Here is a 20,908-nt window from a genome sequence, read left to right on the forward strand (position 1 = left end):
ACGGCGTCGCCTCGTCTCCATGGTAACCCATGAATTCTACCCGCGCTTCCTCCACGCGAGTTGTGGAGGCAGGAAATAAACACAGGGGCTCCGTTCTCCCGCCTTCTGACAAGGAGCGACACCTATTTCTTTGCTTGTTATGTAACGGCCCCGTTTTTCTTCCGCCCTTTCCTCACACGCACATTTTTATTTTAGATTTTACAAGCTTTTTTTCCCCGGGAAGCGGGGACAACATACACACACGCACATCATACAAAGCACCTCGGATTGCTCAGTTCACATGGCCCAAATGGCACTTAGCTCGTATATATCCGAAAATCCACTCCCAAATCCACCATTTACCAAGTTACCCAGCATCACCTCCTGCCCTCGAAAGCTTTTTTATTATTCTGTCAAAGGCCCACAGCGTTCCACAGTTAATGCTACTGTTAGGAGTCCTGCCCCACATTTCAGAGTACAAGATTTCCTGGGTATTGCGCTTTAGGAACTCTGCCCCTCCCAGTTTATTTTTTCTGTCAATTTCATGATCTTACCCTAAACCACACACATGCCAGGCATAACATCCTTTTGTTTCCTGTATTGAAATGTTGCTAAATTATATGGTTTATTTTTAATATCAATAGCACAACACAGAGAACTGCTGGTAATAAATCAAGCCTTGGAATGGAAAGACCACCCTTTTACTACCACACATTAGAGGAAAAACAATAAAGCAAGATCACCACGCTTTGGTTTCTGAAAAAGAGCCAATTTATCTTCTCACCATTTATAAAAATGCAAGTACAAAAGGGGAATCTAACAAGTCAATGAGAGTACGTTTGCTCAGGCTGAATACTGCAAAGCCAAACCATAGTCTTTATGCCTTGTCACACTGTCAGAGGTACTAGTGAAGGCAGGAATCCTTTTCTGTCACAGGAGAGCTTAGGGCAAGAAAATATTCTCAAGGAGGAAAATGCAGCATTGCTACTCAGTGGGAGTTGTCAGCCAAATCTGTTTGGCACTTCAGATCGTTCCTCAGTAAGGCTGCAGCCAAATCCAGAGTGCAGTTTGCTGAACTGAAAGGAGGATTGTGGAGTGCTTGGAGTCTGAGAAGCATATTGTAGCAAGCAGGGTATCCACAAAAGAGCAATTCCATTGATGAGTAGCCTAATGTGCACGAATGTAGGAACTTGACTGTAGGAGACAAATTGTAGTGGGAGGAGGGGAACTTGCTGCAAGATATTGGTAAAATCTCTGTGGACATTCTAGCAAGCTGGCCTCTGCTCCAAATGATCCAGAAGCAGCTGTCAACTGTGTGCTTGTGCAAACTCTTTCCGTAGCCAAAGAGAGTCCTGGTAGAAACGGGGATCTCCCAAGTGCACAGCCGTCCTCTTATAGAAGTAGTAGTACAGCACAGCCACTGCAACCAATCAGAAATAAGTCACAAGCCAGCAAGGTATCAACTTTACTAATTTTCTTACATTCATCTTCACCATTATCCCCCTAGCTACACTCCCCCTGCTCCCTGTCCCATCTACTTTCTGTGGGGAAGCACAGATGGAACCAGCCTCATTGATAAATTTTAAAGCTTTGCTCAGAAGTCACAACACAGGGGAGAAATGAAACAGCCTCGTACCCATTCTCTGGAAAACAAAAAGAGTCTGCAGCCCATCTGTCCACACAAAATAGTTGGAATTTTTCCAGCGAAGGTTCTGTGGGAAAGAAATGTATGAAACATTAAAGGCAGGAAATAGACTGTTCCTCCCAGAACAACACAAAACAATACCAACCATCCTTTCAGACTTTCTTCAGTGCCCCATCTTTCTACCAAATTCCTTCAGAAACATGGCTCCCATTTTCATACTCCCAATAATTATTTATATATTTGGGAAGCAGCAACATTCCTAACTCCTTCTCTTGAAAGTTCAGAGATTACTACAATCTCAAATAAACATTCTAGAAACTATGCAACAATCCAGGACAATTAAGAAGGCCTGTGGTATCCCATTGGTGTGTCCCCTTCCTACATCCCTCTCAAGAAACCTTCCACATTTTTTCCAAGTATAGTAAACCAGGACTTATGCAATTGTATCTATAAAAATATTTTCACAGATAAAATAAAAACCAAAAGTTGATCCACATTAAAATTAAACACAATATTTGTTGAGCTTGTTGGGAAAAAAGAGTAATGATGTTAGTTCCACTACTAGAGAGTTTCCAAAACTCATGTTCCCAGTCATAATAGGCTATTCCAAGTCTTCCTTAACAGTTAAGCAACCAGACACCACATGGAATGGATGCCAGCACTAGGAGCAGCTCAGGGAGCAAAGAAAGGTTAATCGGATCAGCGGATTTATACAGAACAACCAGACCTATTCTAGCTCTCAACAACTGATCACAGAAAATCCTCTTAAATCCTCCTGCCTCACCAAGCAAGGTTTAGGAAAGCAGTAGTATCCAACTTTCAAGCTAGATTGCTTCATCTAACTTCAAAGATGAGATATTAATTCCCTAAATATCAGATGACAAGATACTGGGACTTAACTACAATGTGTACCATTTTGTCCAGTGTATTCTAGGCAGGTTTACCATTTACAAATAATGGCATGCAATCTTAAAAGAAAGAGTAAAAAAAGACATGGGGAATGAAAAGGAAAATAGGTACACTAAGTTATTCAAACTGGAAATGAGGTGAGATTGAAATAAATCTATTGTTAGCCTCCGTAAAGCCCTCGCTCATCTAAAGAGAGCCAAAGAAATCCATAGGGTGGTACTAGACTATTGAGGCTGTAGATATGAGAAGGTTTTTGCCTTCAGTGCAGTGAATTCATATCAATGCAAGCACTGCTTTGGAATTTAAACATTCTAAGAAGCCAAGGGTGCTCTACCACGAACGTTTGTGACTCTTTGGCAATATAGCCCATCATCAGTGGTAAGTCATTGCATGTCAATGACACCTGTTCATTGTAGTTGTTTGCTCCACTGAACAAAACTTGGACTGAATTGAAATATGTATCCTTCAGTTAGGCAACTGGATAGCAAGACACACGAAGAACCAGGAATAAGGACCTCGTTTTTAAATCCAACATCTGTTGATATTTGAAAAGCAAATCACACAGATCATTGCCTATTGCGACAACAGCAAAAATTCTGAGTGCTTACAATGGATCAGGGTGTCAAACAGAAAATACAGTTTGATCAACCAAATATACTTCCTGGCCACTGTTCCAAGACAACTTCTGCACAGCTTCCTGATGCTTCCAAATACCCTGGAAACCTACAAATCTTTTGTCCCAAATGCTTCTGTCCTCCTTCCCTTTAATTACCCAAATTACAGTGACCTCTGTTAAACTTCACAAATCTGTCCAGGAAAAAAGGTGAATGATATAACAGTTATTAAAGCTCAAGATATGTGATATAGGACAAATGCCCAGGCACACTGCCTAGAAGGACAAGACAAACCTAGGAGATAACTACAGAACCAAGCAAATAGAGCCAGAACAAAGAATATATTGCTCATTCTATGAGATTTCAATGATCCAATGGGCTCACCCCAATCAAATAATAGCATAGCAAGATTCAATGGAATAATGGGCTGTGAACAATGCTGCAGCCAAGAAACTTACTTATACAGCCAATGATCAATAAATTAGAGAGGCCACCTTTATACAATATTACAAAATAGTAGTAAGCATATGGCATTTCAACCAGACTTCACTAGGCCTACACTAATGCCAGTACTGAGCAAATTAGTGAGTTACATTCCAATACTCCATTTGTGTCCATAGCTGCAGCTGCAAATCAGCATGGTAGTCATGTAATCATGACAAAACTGCAGATAAAGTTTGGAAGTCTGTTATAAGAAACAAAAGATAAATTTTCTTGTTGGTTCTTTTGAAAAAGACATCAGCCTTCCTTATTGTTTGGATTGTTTGTTTTTGCTTCTTAAAATAAGAAAGAGTTAAAAGATTAAGAAGAGATTCTGCTACAAGCATATTGAGCAGCGTAAAGGGATACAAAGTCTATACAGTGGTACCTCGGGTTAAGTACTTAATTCATTCCGGAGGTTTGTTCTTAACCTGAAATTGTTCTTAACCTGAAGCACCACTTTAGCTAATGGGGCCTCCTGCTGCCGCCGCGCCGCTGAAGCATGATTTCTGTTCTCATCCTGAAGCAAAGCTCTTAACCTGAGGTACTATTTCTGGGTTAGCAGAGTCTGTAACCTGAAGCATATGTAACGTGAAGCGTATGTAACCTGAGGTACCACCGTACATTACATTGAAAAGATGTGAAGACAGCATGAAGGTGAAATGTTTTGGTGCATTAAGCAACAAGAGAAACCAGGAAATTGGGTGGTGGGGGGGATCTGAAGGAGGAGCTGTTGCCTACACAGCTTCCAAATCATAAGAAGTGCCAGTAAACCAAGTCAAGCAAATGTTAATAACCACTCAACTTACACATAATCACATGTACACAACAAGCTTGCCCTCAGTAAAAACCATAAGAGGACAACTGTGATGCAGGATGCAATACATTAACTTAGGGTGCTTTGTGTGATTTGCTATCACATGAATACAGTATTAACAAAACGTACAATAGACCACTTAAATGACAGCTTAGGCAATTATTGCAAAGCCAATCATTTTTCATGGATCTCAGACACAGATATCTAAAAAGAATAAATTAATGTGAGCAGAAGTCAGTGTAACAAGATGTCCAAAGAAAACAAGAATAATGGAGCACACTGTAAATTATGCTCATCAAGAACAAAAGAAAAGTGTGCTTGCTCAAAAAGATCTTAGAAAAAGAAGTGATTGGTATGTATGCAAGAAGTCCAGGGTGTGATGGTGAAGAACAAAGGACAGCTGAGAAAAACAGAACTGCCCAAAGGGGAAAACAAACACTGGTCAAAGAAGACTGTAAGGCCTCCTGTATCCAGCTAACCATATCAATAGGAAATTCTAGCTGTACACTGACAAGATTCTGAAAGGTTGGAAGGTGAATTAGCATGCCAAGCCACAATAATATATTGCATTATAACAGCTGCAACAGCTAGGCCCCCTTCCAGTTTATCCTGTTTCATCAGATGAGCTTTTAAATGTCTTAACTGAAGGCAGCCCTCTTTAGGGAAGTTTTTTATGTCTAATGCTGTATTGTTTTTAATATTCAGTTGGAAGCCGCCCAGAGTGGCTGGGGAAACAAATTTGGAAATCCACAGGTGGTGTTTGCATGGGATTCCTAGGGTTCAATAGAGAGCACTTCTATCTCTTCCACAGCTACCTGTCCTAACCTAACCTGTTAGTTTCTTCTATTCATCCCTGCTCTTGCACAACATTTCTTCCATTTACCATACTGCTTTTTTGTTACATCCAGACCTCCATATTTAAAAACTACACAGTGCTAAACCCCGGGGGGAACATAAAATAAAGTTTGTTTCAACGTGTGTTTTCTTTGCTGGCACAATTACTCCTATATTCAGAATTTGGGCTTCCTTGATAACCAGTATAAGCAATCCTCTCCTGCCTTACCATGACCCAGATGTGGAAGGATATGCTCAAACCAAGGTATGTTGCTGACAAGACAATGGTCCCTTTAAATTTCTGGAACAGAAGATTAACCAGGCCAGCCTGGAAGACGAAGGTATTGAAGAACATGAGGAAGATGATGATGACATTGAAGAGGATGGCAATATCCTGAATGCTGTAAGACAGGCAAACATTTTAATGAGACAGAGATTGATAGATACCTTATACACAGAGGTGTACCTAGGTTCCCTTGCATCCTTGGCAAGGAGCTATATATCATCACACACACATCCTGGTCCCTTGCACAATTGCATTTATCCACCAAAGCACCCACAGGAGCCTGCATGCTTTGCCCAGCCACCCATAATATTGAAAGAGCGGCCCGGCCCAGGGAGCACACAAACAGGCGAGCAAGTTCCTAGCCACTCCAAGCCAGAGTGGAGAGGCACAATTTTTGTGCACACACTCCAGGCCTGCACCCTTGGCAGGTGCTCACCTAACCAACTCCTAGGTATGCCCCTGCTTGTGGCTCTCCAAATACTACTGGACACCAGCTCCCCACCATCACCCATGGTCAGAGATAATGGGAGTTGTGGTCCAGCAACTTTTGGAGGGCCACAGACTCCCCACAACTGTGGCTAAAGCCTAGTACTTGGAGAACAAAAAGCACATTAACATAGCTGCAGAAGTTTTCACTGTCCATGCTGCCAACTGAGACATTAGTCTACCAATTGCAGAGGAAAGGGAACCCCGAAACCCTTGCTAGAAGATTACAATGGAAATAATACCTGCTGCAGCTACCTCTATTTCCCCCCTGCTTATCACTCATTCTCATAATCTGGGGGTAGAACTTTATGTAATGGCAATTGAGCTAATAGCTGCTAATACCCACAGAGAAAATACAGAATGAATGGATTATAATAGCACCACCCTTTTAAAAATATCATTCAACACAATATAGCCTATTAACTGCCGATGTTTCAGGAGTAGGGAAAGAATAATAATTTTCTTGGTATCTTTTATTCTACTTCATTGCTCCATTCGTCTCTTCTTCCCATTTTCCTGAATGAGAGTGTCCCAAGAAGAGTAGAAACAAACAGAAAGGGCATTCCTGTGCATGTTTACTCAAAAAAGTTCCACTGTGTTCAATGTGGCAAATTCTCTGTAATCCTAAGCACATTTACTATGGATCAAGTCCTCTTGTATACATAAAGGCTTAAGCTGCAATTCTATGCACACTTACACAACAGTAAGCATGACTGAAAACAATGGGACTTCCTTCAGAGTCCACATAATATATAAGATTGCCCTGGTGCTCCTGAGTAGACATACTAACCATCTCTTCTCCATTCCAAATCACTTACCGTACTCAAGCACTAGTCTACAGTTCTATCCAAGGACCTGATGAGTAACCACATTTTTGATCCCTACAGCTTATTTAAGAGCTCATAGCACTGTTGAGCATCTTTTCAGAGACAAATGTATACAAGCCCTTTAAAAAAAACAGACGGTGACAAGCATCCACTGTTGTGCCATACTCACATGAAAAGCACAAGCTGGATGACGGGCGCCATGCGCAGCAGTTCTGAGAAGGAGTTGACAAAGAGGTCATAGAACAGCAGTAGGAACTGCAAGGAAAGCACCAGGCTATAGTTGCTGGTTTGGAGCATCTTCCTTGCCTCAGTGTCTGCATCCCAGATGAGAGGGACACCTCATGCTCACGCAACAGACGGATACAAACTTTTTCCTCCAGCACAATCACTCATAGCTCCCTTTGGGCAGAGACCTGAAACCTGCAGAAATACCAGGTGGGGGAAAGAGGGAGAATAAGGTGAACAACACTTGCAATAATAGCGGGGAGAGGAAGGGCATCACCAATCTGGAGCACACCACACACAATCTAGCACTAGAGAGCAAAGATAAACCAGTCAGAAATACAAACAACGAATAAGAATCCCTTTGTTGAAGTAAGACTGGTTGCACCGTTAACTGCTATTGCCTAACACTGTTCTTAACACTTTCCCTGAACTAAGAACTTTACTCTTGCTGCCCCTCCGCGGCTTTTCTCCTATTTCTACACAGGGGAAAGCAAGGCACGAGGGTGGGTGGCGAGGGCTGACTGGCCACAGCCACCTCCAAGGGGCTGGAAAAGGCGCTTTTTCTTCTTGGGCAACACGGATGCAAGCGCCACAGACCTCATCTCCTTGGTCATCAAGATTTCGATCCGGGTACACGCGATCTCGTTCTGTGGGCTCCCAAGCGCCCTCGACCTCACACTCCCCGTGTTAAGTAACGGGGCACGACAGGTCGCGAAAGACAGGCCCGTCGCTGCTCCAGCTCGCGCTCTTTGCTCCCGGCCCTCACCTGGCGCGGCAGTTGCCCGTTCCCATGGAGACGGCGCAGCCACTCAGAGGAGCGTAGGAGGCAGCCTGGACGGAAGCTGCCGCGCTTGCGGTCATGATCACAGAGTTGTAAATGACAGAGCGGACGGAGAATCTCGTTGCCCGGATAGGAAACTTCCGCCCTGCCTCTGGAAGCCATTTATAAAGTCTTCCACGGGGCGGAAGTGGATGCATCTGAAAGAAACCCGTGATTCTACAGCGGCTTAGAGGGGACTACTTTTTTGCTGCTTGGTTGTTTTTTAAAAATATATATATATTAAAACATGGCCCAGCACACTCGGATCACATTTCACCATCTCTAAATTGTGTGTGTCGGGGTTTGTGGCTTGGAGAGCTGCTTATAACAGCCCTGCAAGGACACTATTAATGGTGCAGGTCAGAAGTAGCACGAACGTTTGCATTTGCAGGTTACAGGAGTCTAGTTCATTTGCCTCTTCATACCACCCTCATCCACTAAACTCCGTAGACTCCACGCTACACTCGCAAATGTTTACAAGGGTGTGCGCGCGCGTCTCACCTGATACAAGAACCCGAGTTAGAAAGATTATAGACGCCTCTCTTTGCTGCTACTTTTTGTTCGTTATGTGGGCACCTGCTTCCCAACCATTGCTAAAGTAAAATCTTCAATTTCTCCTTTGATTTCTATGAGCAGCTGAAATTCCGCGTCCAGACGACGACCGCTGACGCTCTTTTTCTCTATTTGTATGATACATGGCGCGGAGGGCGTGTTTTTTTGTTTTTGCCTTCATATACCCTTTGCCGCTGATCTGGCTTTTGAGCTTTTCTGGTGGGTTATTACCACTTCGATGCGAAAGAAAGAATTCTCTTCCTTCCTTCGGTCTCCTTCAGCGCACTAAACTGGGACTTCCAGCAGCTGAGAGGCATTCCACCATTTGATGAAATCAGTCCGTGTTTATTGCCTCAATTTTTAAAAATGCAGACAGTCATTCCAGTGGAATCAGGCCACCAGAAATCTATTTTTGTTTTGATATCACAGCTACAGGAGCGAAATCCTGCAGCGCGATTTCAGCAGATTAAGGGGCACCTAACGCCGTTGCCAGTCTACAATAATAACTTATTGGCATGGAACAGGGAGTTATAGAAAAGGTTGCCAACCTGACAAAGCTCCTCCTTTGCCTTCAGCTCTTGCTGTGTGACACTCAAAACTTCGTCACGTGACGCGTTTCCTATTAATACACCTGCATATATACCTGCAATATACCTATACCAGCTCAATTTGCTGGGCACTTAAGCATCCAGGAAGTCCCTCATCTCTTTGACGCAAGGGAAAACAGTAATGACGGGTGCACCTAGGTACATTGCAAAGGCAGAAGCAAACGAAGAAGCTTGTAAAGCTCCTTAAATGAGAACTTTCCCGGCTCGATTCCCCGCCCAGCAATATACTGTACAGTACTGTACAGATATTGCTGAGAAAACCACATTTCCCAGAAACCCGTCGTGGCGTTGGCTGGGCAGTGCCATAAACTTCGCCTAGACTAGTCTGGAGTGCCTCCTGTCATGAGCAGAGACGATGGAGCTGAAGGGGACCTGGAGCTTTGGAACTACTTTTCCCGGCGCTCCCCGCGACTCAGGCGGAAGCGAGGTGTGAGCTGTTGCTTGTATTTCTCGGTTCTTTGGGTGCGTGGTCGCAGCTGGGTCGCGAAAGCAAACCCTCTTGCGGCTGTCCTTAGGCGCTTCCCTGCAAGGGGCGATCCCGCTACCCATTTATACGTTATGCTATCTAGCAAGTGTCACTTCCTTATTGCTCCTCATATGTGCTTTAATGGCGCGGTCAGGGGTGTGCACTGGGTAGCAGAACCCGCAGTGCTTGAAACTGCTTGCAAGTTGCTCTCTGGAACTGCTGTGGGTTCAGCTTCGCTCGACAGCCTGGATCCAATAGATGTTTCGTGTGCTAGTTGAACAGAGATGCGACCGGGGATCCTGCAGCCCTGCAGGCGCTTCTGGACTCCAGCTCCTATCAGCCTCAGCCACAAGGGGGAGGTGGCCTGGGTGATGAGAGTTGTAGTCTATCAGTATCTGGAGAGCAGCAGGTGCCCCAGTTGTGCAAGGTAACTGTACTGTATGTTGCTTAGGAGGGCTGTTGCCGCAGCCAACCAATTTATCGCTTAAATGCCAGCAGCTTTCTTGCGGCAGAGCACTGGACGTCACGGGACTTCGTGCTTTATTGTTAACTTTATGAGGCTGGAGTTGGTTCCTTGTTCAGCACGCATGAGGGAGCAGGCTGAATATGGATCTGACGTTTGCACACTTCTGCGCCTTGCCATAAGTTGCGGGCAGCCGCGTTTCACTGCCAGCGTCACCCCGAGAGGCTGCCAGCTATAAGTAGTGCCAGCTTAGCATTCTCTCCCATCCGAGGTTATGTTCATGAAACCGAGAGACGGTGAAATTCAAGGCTAAAAGACGGGGTAGTTTGTCACAAGTTAAATCTGTTCACCAGTCGATGCCAGAAATTATTCTAATTTAAATATCGACCCACAAGTGCTTAAAGGAAAGCAAAAGCAGCAACCACCTGGTGCGATTTTCAAAAGGGGCTCTTTGGCATGGTAGTGCATCAGTGTTTATTAGTTCTTGTTACAGTGGCCATTTTCTGCTCTTCTCTTTGACCCCGCTTATACTTTGCAGTAAAGCTATAAGACTGTAAGTAAAAAGGTTGATCATAAAGATAAATGATTCTAGTCAGGTAGCTGGTCAAAACATGTTAGCAAAACCATATTTTGAATGAAACATTTCCAAAGTTGGCTGTAGTTTCTATGTATTTCTTTTCTTATCTTACACCTACTTACCCTTGATGTTTACACTTCCTTTCCTAAGGGTGTTTTAATACTTTGTTCTAAATCTATTGATGGGGTTATTTTGTGTGTGTGTGTGTGTGTGTGTGTGTGTTGTTATGAATTTGTGGGGTGAGAGACACTCTAAATTCCTGGGTCCAATAAAAGTTAGAATTAATCAAGGATTGTCGAGCACTGAACCACTGGAATATTAACATTAACAACAACAACAACAACAACAACAACAACAACAACAACAACAACAACTACAATTCTATACTGCCCTTCATCCAAGGATCACAGGGTGGTTTAAAATATAAAAGCACCAAAGAGGAGGTCACAGCACAATGTGGGCTGACAGGTTGAATCCAGCGTGGCAGAGGTGGTAGAAACAGGGCCCTCCTGAACTGTAAAACTCCCCCATATAATTGTGGGAATTATAGTTTGTAAAGGATGCTGTGAATTGTAGCTCGGTGAGAGGCAAACTACAATTCCCAAGCTTATTTTGAGGAAGCCATGAGCTTTGAATGTAAATGTATGGTATGGCTGTTACCCCAAACTGAACTGGCAACTTTAAACAATTTTTTTGTGGGCTATGCCCCCACAGAAACCACACAGGACACAGCTGCTCAGCAGCTTTCACTTTTGCATCAGCACATTTTCCTCTTGGTGTACGTGGTGAGTTAATGGCACAAAAGTTTCAGTAGAACTCTCCAATTCATGACACGATGCTAGTAGAAGTTGCCAGCCATCCAAACTGAGAGTCTGGCTGCAGTTAGACAAGAGACTTGTGGTTTTTTTTTAAAAAGACCCTAGATTGTCATTCACTTAACTTCCAGCCCACCTTTGCACTGTGAAGAGCAATGTTTCAGTCACTGCCATAGTCTTTTAATGCACACACTCTGCAAGCTTCTCACTTCTGTCTTGAAAGCAGAAGTTGGGATGATCTTGTGACCGTTGTCTCCCTCCAGGACCCAGTGGTTGCAGGTGCAGCATCTGTGCAGGGCTGCTGGGTTGGTAGAAAAAGTCTGTGGTTTGCACTTTTCACTGTGGGGACAGTTTGTAAATAAATTTGAAATCTAATGTGAGGCTATCTGTTTTCTTATGCAATTGACTGCAGTGACCTTTATTTTTGGCTGAAACTCAGCTATGGCTCTTAGATCAAGTTGGATCCAGTAGTAGCCAATCTAATTTCACTTTATGAGTGCCAGTGTTGCTTACACAAAAGTTTGCCTTGGTTCACAGAAGAGCCTTGGATATCAGAATTGGACATAACACATGGTATCTGCTGCCTAACTAGATTTAACTAAATTGGAGTTGCATCCTGCCAGATCATATGATCATTTCAGTGTAGGTTTTGGTTCCTGATCAACAACTGTGGGACTGTTTTATTTCTCTGGAAACTTTCTCTTCAGTAACATGTGTACTCCTTTGGTTTTTCTGTGCGACTTGGCTTTGGGAAGTATTGAATCATCAGTACCATTTACTTTCCGAAGGAAGTAATTGAGCCTCTTTTTTTTAGTGAACAGGGGCTGCAGACAGTAGATGCCCCTGCTGACACAGTTGGATATAGTCTGTGAGGTGTGTTATCCCATTGGACAAGCTGCTGGTAACTGCCAACCTTGACTTTTGAGAGAATAGTGGTTAGAATGTGAATTGCCTTAACCAGCCTGGGGAAATTCCAGATCTACCTTCCACTTAGCTGTGAAGTTTTGATGTTTCATGGTCTGTGGTGGACATACTATTGAAATCAGTTCCTCTGACCCAGCGTCTGAGACTCCACCCTATTTTGGGTTACAAAACTGTGACCGTGCTAAAACAGTTCTCTGCTGAAGGGAGGAAAGCAGAACTAGGTAGTAAGGAAAGGGAAGAGGCAAAAATCTTGCCAGAACCAGCAGATGGTTGGATAGCTTTTACAGCTAGCTGGTCTCTTGCCTTCTCAGGTGTGCTCCCTGTGAACAGGATGATTCCCAGAGTCTCATTCTTGCTGCTCTCAATCCTACTGGGAATTCTGGGGATCTTGTGTGTGGTGTTCACAGTCTACTGGACCCAACACTGGCTTGGTGGCTTTGCCTGGGATGGTTCTTCTCAGATGTTTAACTGGCATCCAGTTTTCATGGTGACAGGCATGTTGGTCTTGACTGGTGCAGGTAAGTGAAAAGAGGATCCAATCCTTTTCTGATTTCCCCTCCTCCTGCCCCAGTAGCAGAACTGATATTAACATCCTATACAGTGGTATATCAGGTTAAGAACTTAATTCGTTCTGGAGGTCTGTTTTTAGCCTGAAACTGTTCTTAACCTGAAGGACCACTTTAGTTAATGGGGCCTCCTGCTGCCACTGCACAATTTCTGTTCTCATCCTGAAGCAAAGTTCTTAACCCAAGGTACTCTTTCTGGGTTAGCTGAGTCTGTACCCTGAAGCACCTGTAACCTGAGGTACCACTGTATCCTTTTAAGTGTGTTTGTGAGCGGGGGGGGGGGTATTTTATTATGTATCTTGTGTTTTTATCTTGTGTTTTTTCATGCTGTGAACCACCCTGAGATCATTGGCTGAAGGCCAGTATACAAAACAAGCAAACCTGGGAATCAGTGACTTGGCTATTTTGGGGGGATGGGTGCCTGAGCTATCTTGGCTCTAGTGACTTCTCCCCCCCCCCTCTCCTCCAGCGGTTCTAGTGTATCGTGTGCCCCTCTCTTGGTCGGGGCCCAAGCTGCCATGGAAGCTGCTGCATACAGGACTGACCTTGGCAGCATTCATCCTAATTGTCCTGGGACTGGTGGCCGTCTTTGAATATCACAACAAACAGGGCATTGCCAACATGTACTCCCTCCACAGCTGGCTAGGGCTTGGTGCTGTGCTGCTCTTCTCCTGTCAGGTGGGTAAGAGCCTAAGAAGCTTTAGCTTGGTGGCAGAGCACATACTTTGCATCGGGTGTGGGGAACATTCATCCTCCAGATGTTGCTGAACTACACTTCTCATCATCTCTGAGTATTGGCCATGCTTGCTAGGGCAAATGGGAGTTGCTGTGCTGCAACATCTGAGGGCCAAATATCCCCCACCCCTGTTTTATATGCAGAGGGTACTTGGTTCAGTCCCAGTCACTTTTATGTAGGGTTGGAGCAGGGGGAAACGTGTCTGAAACCGCCGCTTTTAGTGTTTGGAAGGGATACACAAACTTCAGGTTTGTTAGATCTACTTTGGGGTTTTTTCTTCACAAGAATCCCAAGAGCTACCAACCAGAGCTAGGTGCAAAAGACATATTTGGAATTAAATAAGGTGGTTGCCTCCTAGCACAAGCTCCGCCCATGAATCCCAGTACTGGGAAAGTTGCCATTTATAGATCTAAGCTCCTTGAATTCATCGTAATACTTCTAAAAGCAAAGTATTTTGGTGGGTTGTCACCAGTGCTTTTTTTCTGGGGGGACACAGGTGTACGCATACCCCTAAACATTTTGTGAATTTAATTTTGGCCTCATTGGCAGTATTTCAATATGAATAGGAAAATGAGAGTACTCCTAAACATTTTTTTTTAAAGAAAAAAAGCTCTATCTGTCACCCACATTGCATAGAAGATATACTTTTGTCTTAAATCTGCTGCCTGACACATCTTGTATTTTGTGAGAGTGAATAATTTGTTGTAGCCACCCTTTTCATAAATATTAGGTTTCCTCCCTCTTGGCTAATTCCCCCCCCCCCCACTTAATCCCTTCACCATGTGCACATGTGTTATTAAAAGTTTGTTTCCAATATTTTATTTATTTTATTTAAAAAGTTATCTGTGCAAGTGCAGTAAATATTTGAAAAAAACTAACCTAAATTGCTCACTGGTTGCTGTCTATCTCCCCGCCCCCCAAGCTCTCATAGCTAGTTTGAGATCTTAGATCATAAATATAATAAAACAAATACTTCTGCAAATCTGGATGCTGCATTACTTGTGCTCAGTCCCTGTGCAGATACCATGCTGAGCCCTTCCTCCAATATGGGTTTCTGAAAAGATCCCAATTTCTTATTTCTTCCATCCAGTGGGCCATGGGCTTTGCTTCTTTCTTGCTGCCTTGGGCTCCCACCTGGTTCCGAGCCTTGTACAAGCCTGTCCATGTCTTCTTTGGCTCTGCCATCATCCCTTTAGTTGTGGCTGCCTGCATCTCAGGCATCAATGAGAAGCTTTTCTTCAAACTGTGAGTAGCAAAACAGAGAGGGCTTGATACTGGGAGGAGGAAATAGTCCGTGCTAAAAAGACAGTGGAGAGTATGTTGCTGGTTATTTACACTGGAGAGAGGTGGCAGTCTTCTGGGGTACAAATAATGAGGGATGAAGAGGAAGCTGCTCAGCCTGGTCCGGATCGATAGCAGTCATTATAAAGTTTGAATGCAATGATAGCTTTTAGACCAGGAATAAGGAAGATATAGTTCAGCAACATTTGAAAGGCCACTGGTTCTGTTTTAGAAGTACAGAAGGGAAATGTGTCCACAAGGCAATGGGGAACCTGAGAAGGCGGTTAAGCCACATGCAGCAGCAGCAGATGGGAATTGCAGAGCTAGTGTCTGGAGGCTTGTAATGTGAAGATAGTGTTCTGCTCAATAGGTCATTGTACACATTTCATTGAATATAAGATGTGCTCCAGCCTTGAAGCCAAATGCATTACTTGGGTGTCTGGGACAGTAGAATGGCTGTTGGAGCAAAGCTACATATGGTGAAAGAGATTACGTGGCTTAATATAGATTTTTGGCACTATTCAGATATTTCCTTCTTTATGGGTCTCTGGGGAGGTGTTTGGGTGCTATTGGCTTTTCATCAAGCATTTTTGCTTTTTGTCTGTACTTTTAGAACAAACACAAGCACACCCTACGCTCAGCTTCCTGCAGAGGCATGGTTTGCCAACATATTGGGGATGCTGATCCTGGTCTTTGGGCTACTGGTGCTGTTTGCCCTTGCCATGCCAGTATGGAAGCGTCCAGATGTGAATTCGCAAGATACCCAAGAGGTGGTATTATTATTATTATTATTGGCCTTTAAGATTTAGTTATTTTACTACAACTATTTCCTGCCTATCCTTCAAGGCATCACACAAGGTTTTCTGTCTCCCCCACTACAATTTATCCTAACAACAACCCTGTGAGGCAGGTTAGGCTAAGAGGGACAGGCCAAAGTCACCCACTGAGCTACGTGGCTGAGAGGGGATTTGAATCTGGATCTTCTTGGTCCTAGTCCAGCACTCTAGTCACTATACCATACTGGCTCGAACCCACCGATGTATTGTGGCTTGTAATTCATGTCTGTTGAGTTTAAATGGTAGGGTGTACTATCTTGGACAAAGTAGCGGAGGGATGGGGGAAGAATTTTTCAAAAAATGAAACTCTTGTTCAACTGTTGTTAGGATGAGAGCAGTGTATTTTCGCTGTGTACAAACAAGAGTTTCAAGTAAATTTGGAGCATCCCATGTTTACATGTTTTTTTCTGTCATCCACATTATTTTATCTTCCTTCAAGTAGAAACTTGCACCATCTCCCAATAATTCAGATTTATTTGATACACAGATAATGCAGTAAGGGGGGAAAATCCAACATAAAACCACATGCTACCCAAATATGAATGTACTAAAGCACATTATGTGGGTGACACCCATATACGTACATGTGTGGTGATAAAAATTTTACAGACACAATTCTCCATGATAATAAATGAAGAGATAGAATGGAAGATAAAATGGTTGAGACATAGAAATTTTGAGTTTGCAAATAAACCTGGTAAACTTCTGGCCTGGCAATTAAAGAAGAAAAAGGAAGATAGAATTATCGACAAGGCAGTTCTCAATGGGCTTCTGGTGGGGCTGAGTATGACCTCATATATGCTCCCCCCCCTTTCTTTTTTTTTTAATTAATCTGCTGTTTTCTGCAAATCTGGTATATCAGAAAACTTGTATCTATATTTCTTTTAATGGCTGTGCACACAAGTAAGCAAATACCTGTGCAAAAATGTTCATTGCATACCACCCTAACGAATGAAAGAACTGAACAGTGGGGTGTGTTTTTGAGATTTCATTTTCGGTTAATAATAAGATATGTTTCTTGTGGATTAATTATTAGTCTGACTGGCTTCCAACCATTCTCTGTCCTCTTCCCCCACAGCCTCCATGGGTTTATATTGCAGAACATTTGTTTTGACAACACAGACATAGAATGACACATGTGTATAGTAGTGGAACTTATCCCTGGCAAAAGGAGCAACAGTATGGGAGCTAAATCCTAGAAACCTGGTCTGAATTTTCTCCGCAAGAGGGCTAGACTGAACATCATAAGCAATAGACAATATGTTCTGAGAGAGTTTAATATCTGAGAATGAGATAGAAAGCTTATGGAATCAAGCTTTATTATTTACTTCTGGTGTTCTTTTTCTACAGCCCTTGCTACAGGAGGATAAATGAAGCAGCAAACAGGAAGGATTGTGATCCAGACCTGTGTGGTGGTCTGTTCTCCACTGAGATCTTCAGCCGTTCTTGCTTCTGTTTTCAGTGCAAGAGTTGAAACTTTAATTGTGGCACTGAATTGTCTGGCCTTTTGGGTACTTTATTAATTCCCCCCACCCCACCCCCGGCTTGCTCTTGCTGAGTTGTTGAGCTGCTGGAAATCCAGGTATCTCTGAACAATTCATTTCTTAGTTGCTATTGTGCCATTATGACAAGTTCCCAGATTTTTGTACTCCATGGACTTATTAGAAACCTAAATTATCAGATGAAATAAACGATTCCTTCTAATGGTTTTACTGTTGGATTTGCAGGTGCTTCCGCACTAGGTGTTTAGCGTGGAATTGTCATGCTTCAGGCATTCACTTCTGAATAGAGCATCCATACAGTGCTGACATCCATGTATTGTCCTCCTGTGTTTTCCTGTGACTCTTGTCAGGTATTTGTATTTGTTTAAGAACAGAAAAACAGCACAATTCTGAAAATGTCTGCGGCCTTAGCATTACTCATCCATCTTCTTAAAGGGATGGAGTTTAAATGAGTGTGTCCGGATGAGGGTCTCCTACTGCTATCAATCACGACTCTCCCGTTATAAGCAGAATTGCAACTGATTATCCACCTGCCTCTGGTGCTTTGATACAGTGTCTGCATCTCATTATATTTTGTCCACATGGTGGGCATGACATAACTGTATGGACAATATTATATCCTTCTGTTTCTTCACCTGTTGGTTGGCTGTCACATGTCTCCTTTTCCTCACATTTTGAAGCCAGTGCTTCTTAGCACCATTTTAACCCCCTGCTTTGTGTGCCCTCCTGTGTGAATGTGTTTACACAATTAGCACAATTGTAAAAAACTTAAGAAGTAAAAAAGAGTACTTGCAGCTTACTTCCAAGTAAACATCATTAGAGATCAGGCTCTAAATCCCGTGGATTTCACTTGAGAATGACTAATCTCTACTTCAGTCAATTTTACAACCAGATCTAATTGGACAATCCAGTGTAGCCAGTTCAACAACCCAGCTAGAAAGCATGATAAATCGATTCCCCGCCCTCTTGCTTATTGGTTAAATGTTTTTAATAGTGTCTGCAGCACAGGGGCTGGAGGATTGTGGCCCTGCAGGATTACTGCTGAAACCTACACCTTGGTACTTGGAAGTTAGCACTATCTTAATGCAGTTTACTAATAAAATAGCTAACTGAAGTGTGTAGGTTGAAGAAACCTCATTCTAGGGAACAATTTATATACTTGTGACTTCTCTCTCTGATCTATATCTTGTTTTGCTGAGTCACCTCATCTATAATTTTTGGAACTATAAACTATGTACTATAATGTCAGTAGTGTTTGAGGGTGCTTATGAAAGACAGATTGCTTTCTCCACGGTTAACCACATAAAGATTCCCTCCCATACCGAAACAAGCAGTGGGAAATGGTCTCTTCCTGGCTGAGAACTGTTTCTTGGCATGAAGCTAAATTTGCACTTGAATAACACTTACTGATATCACCTGATTCAGAGCACTGGTATCTGGCTTAGTTATTCCTAGCATGTGGTGCCTGCTGTTTTTTTGTAGACTTCAGTCTGTTAGAACCGGTAAAAGGCCATCACAGTCTAATATACGCTGATTGGTTAAATAATTCTCCCCTCCACCCCAGACCCACCCATAAACACACATAATACTCTTTCAGTCATCAACAGCTCTTCCTAAGTCTCATTTTCGCCACCTTTCTAAAACAAGCAATAATTTCTTCTTCTCTTGGTTTCAAATGTGTTTCAGAACTTTTGTACATGCTGCCCCTATATATGAAGCTCGTGGCAAACAGTAGAGAATGCTGCTGCTATCTTCAGGGGGAATTGAAAACTAGGTTTGTGCAATTAAAGTTAATTTGATATAGCATGACCACAAACCTTTCCACCCCCAATCATACTTTTGTGGTAATGAATGTAATAGGGAAAAGCACTGGAAAGGGTGGGATAACACAAGCTTGATGCATTGTGCAAAGAAATTGAATGTTCAATACGCAGGTCGTCTGGAGGCAACCTTGGCTAGGTAAGGGTTGGGGCATGCCTAGACAAAAAGAAAGGGGGGGAGCAGAGTACTCAGTCTCTTGTCTAAAACTGTTGTTTGGCATTTTTACCTTAAAAGTACTAATAGCACTTCTGCAGTGTTGCTATTTTGTGGGCGGGATTGTGCGAGAGCACCAAATTCACTTTTAATGTTTACTATATTTTGTACATTGCCGTATATATCAACATGCTTCCACCCCCAAGTTGGAATTTTTGTGGCAAGAAAAGGAGGAAATGTCCTACAACGTAACACTTGCTTGAGCAACATAGTATAGCCTCCTGGCAGACAAATGCTCAGGAACAATGGATATCATGTAACCTCCCTGCAAACTTTGTACAGAAAGATGTGGGTGAATGCTCCATAAAAAGGTGATCTGGAAGCAACCTGAGAGCAGTATATTGTCTTGCAGTGCAATCCTAACCATGTCTACAGAACAATAAATCCTATAGATCTGAACAGGGATTACTCCTAGGTAAGCAGGGTTAGGATTGAAGCCTTAATGTTGTTTAGAAAGTTCCATACAGTGATCTGCTTCTTGACAAATGTTCTTTGCAAATGTAGTGATTAGCTCCTTAGTATAATTCTAACACCATTTCTCCTTGCCTAGACAAGCCATTCAATATCAGGTAAGCTTTCTATGAAGAAATTGGCTGAGTTGCATTATTCCAGTATTTGTCAACTAGATATTAAGCCACTGTTCCCCCTTTGGAGATACAACAGGAAACAAAAGTATAAATTTATCAGGACTGTTGCACACATGGAAGCAATTTAGCAAGCTAAGAATGAACGTTTGAAAAGGTGCAATATTTCTAAGGTCTGAATATTTCTGTTTTCCTACTTGGGTATATATGTGTGTACATATCATTCTCCTTAGTTACTGCCACTAACCTGGTTTATTGAGGACAGTGATTAGCCCAAGTCAAATATGAGCTTATCTATTCCCATGAAACAGTTTTGTCTACAAAATGTAGTTTCAAAGGAGCATCCTCTTTGTATAGAGGGCTAGGGAACCTCAGGGCCAGGAGCCAAATGGAAGCATCTCCCTTGGCCGTGTCTCATCACCAGCCTTGATCCATGCTCTCCTTGAGTGCTTTTCCTAGCTGGAGTGTGTCTTTGAACTAAGATAATGCTGTCTCTTGCTTACCTGGATGGAGAGGGTGTATGCGTAGAAACCTCTGACAATTGTGTGCCCATAATGTAAACAAAATGTGTCCAAAATCCATTGCTCTGCATACTTTTGCCTCTAGCCCCAACCACCATTAACATACTAACATAAGAAAACCCTGCTGGATCAGACTAAAGACCCATCTAGTTCAGTGCTGTGGACCTGGGAACAACCATACTTTCCAGCTTGTGATCCCCAGCCCCTGCTATTCAGAGGCACTATCTCTGATACTGGAGGTATTATGGTCATCATGACTAGTAGCCATGGATTATCTTATCCTCCACAGATTTATCTAAATCACAGCTTTCTTCTGTTATGAAAAAAGCCCACCCTGGCTTCATCAGCGGGGTGGTGTCTAGAAACCTCAGTCAGCATAGCTGAGTAACAGATGTATAAACTTCCTGTTTTGTTAAATGTAATCAATGCATGGCTTTAATCAAAGGTCTTCAGGAACAGCTCCTAAGTGGGGAGGTATTGCTGCAAAAATTATGAAGCAGCTGAGTGACAACACAAGCAAC

The 20,908-nt window shown here is 43.0% G+C and overlaps 2 protein-coding genes across 10 annotated transcripts; one reads left to right on the forward strand and one right to left on the reverse strand.

Moving 5' to 3' along the window:
- Positions 1-727: 727 nt before the first annotated feature.
- TMEM138 (transmembrane protein 138) lies at positions 728-9,045 on the reverse strand. Of its 4 annotated transcripts, none has more exons than XM_081931257.1 (5): positions 9,023-9,045; positions 7,047-7,297; positions 5,508-5,679; positions 1,616-1,691; positions 728-1,399 (listed from the first exon to the last, which is right to left on the reverse strand). In XM_081931257.1, the coding sequence occupies exons 2-5, from the start codon at positions 7,172-7,174 to the stop codon at positions 1,287-1,289; spliced, it is 489 nt and encodes a 162-aa protein (XP_081787383.1). In that variant the 5' UTR covers positions 7,175-7,297; positions 9,023-9,045; the 3' UTR covers positions 728-1,286. The 4 variants fall into 4 exon arrangements, with proteins under 4 accessions (XP_081787383.1, XP_081787382.1, XP_081787381.1 ...); XM_081931256.1 differs by lacking the exon at positions 9,023-9,045 and adding an exon at positions 8,660-8,958; XM_081931255.1 differs by lacking the exon at positions 9,023-9,045 and adding an exon at positions 7,869-8,019.
- Positions 9,046-9,302: 257 nt separating this feature from the next.
- Positions 9,303-17,450, forward strand: CYB561A3 (cytochrome b561 family member A3). 6 transcript variants are annotated; one of them, XM_081930958.1, is made up of 6 exons: positions 9,303-9,509; positions 12,639-12,845; positions 13,363-13,571; positions 14,720-14,874; positions 15,524-15,680; positions 17,097-17,450. In XM_081930958.1, the coding sequence occupies exons 1-6, from the start codon at positions 9,425-9,427 to the stop codon at positions 17,118-17,120; spliced, it is 837 nt and encodes a 278-aa protein (XP_081787084.1). In that variant the 5' UTR covers positions 9,303-9,424; the 3' UTR covers positions 17,121-17,450. The 6 variants fall into 6 exon arrangements, with proteins under 6 accessions (XP_081787084.1, XP_081787088.1, XP_081787087.1 ...); XM_081930962.1 differs by lacking the exon at positions 9,303-9,509 and adding an exon at positions 9,653-9,975; XM_081930961.1 differs by lacking the exon at positions 9,303-9,509 and adding an exon at positions 10,305-10,564.
- Positions 17,451-20,908: the final 3,458 nt, after the last annotated feature.

The sequence above is a fragment of the Podarcis melisellensis genome (assembly GCF_964234715.1).
Source record: "Podarcis melisellensis genome assembly, chromosome: 1".
Lineage (NCBI taxonomy): Eukaryota > Metazoa > Chordata > Lepidosauria > Squamata > Lacertidae > Podarcis > Podarcis melisellensis.

Coding starts and splice junctions, on each gene's coding strand:
- CYB561A3 (XM_081930958.1), top strand. CDS start 9,425: ATGAGCAGAGACGATGGAGCTGAAGGGGACCTGGAGCTTTGGAACTAC. Junction 13,572..14,719: donor TGCTGCTCTTCTCCTGTCAG/GTGGGTAAGAGC, acceptor TCTTCCATCCAG/TGGGCCATGGGCTTTGCTTC. Junction 15,681..17,096: donor ATTCGCAAGATACCCAAGAG/GTGGTATTATTA, acceptor CTTTTTCTACAG/CCCTTGCTACAGGAGGATAA.
- TMEM138 (XM_081931257.1), bottom strand. CDS start 7,174: ATGCTCCAAACCAGCAACTATAGCCTGGTGCTTTCCTTGCAGTTCCTA. Junction 1,692..5,507: donor CCTTCCACATCTGGGTCATG/GTAAGGCAGGAG, acceptor TCTTTCCCACAG/AACCTTCGCTGGAAAAATTC. Junction 1,400..1,615: donor TTTTGTTTTCCAGAGAATGG/GTACGAGGCTGT, acceptor GATTGGTTGCAG/TGGCTGTGCTGTACTACTAC.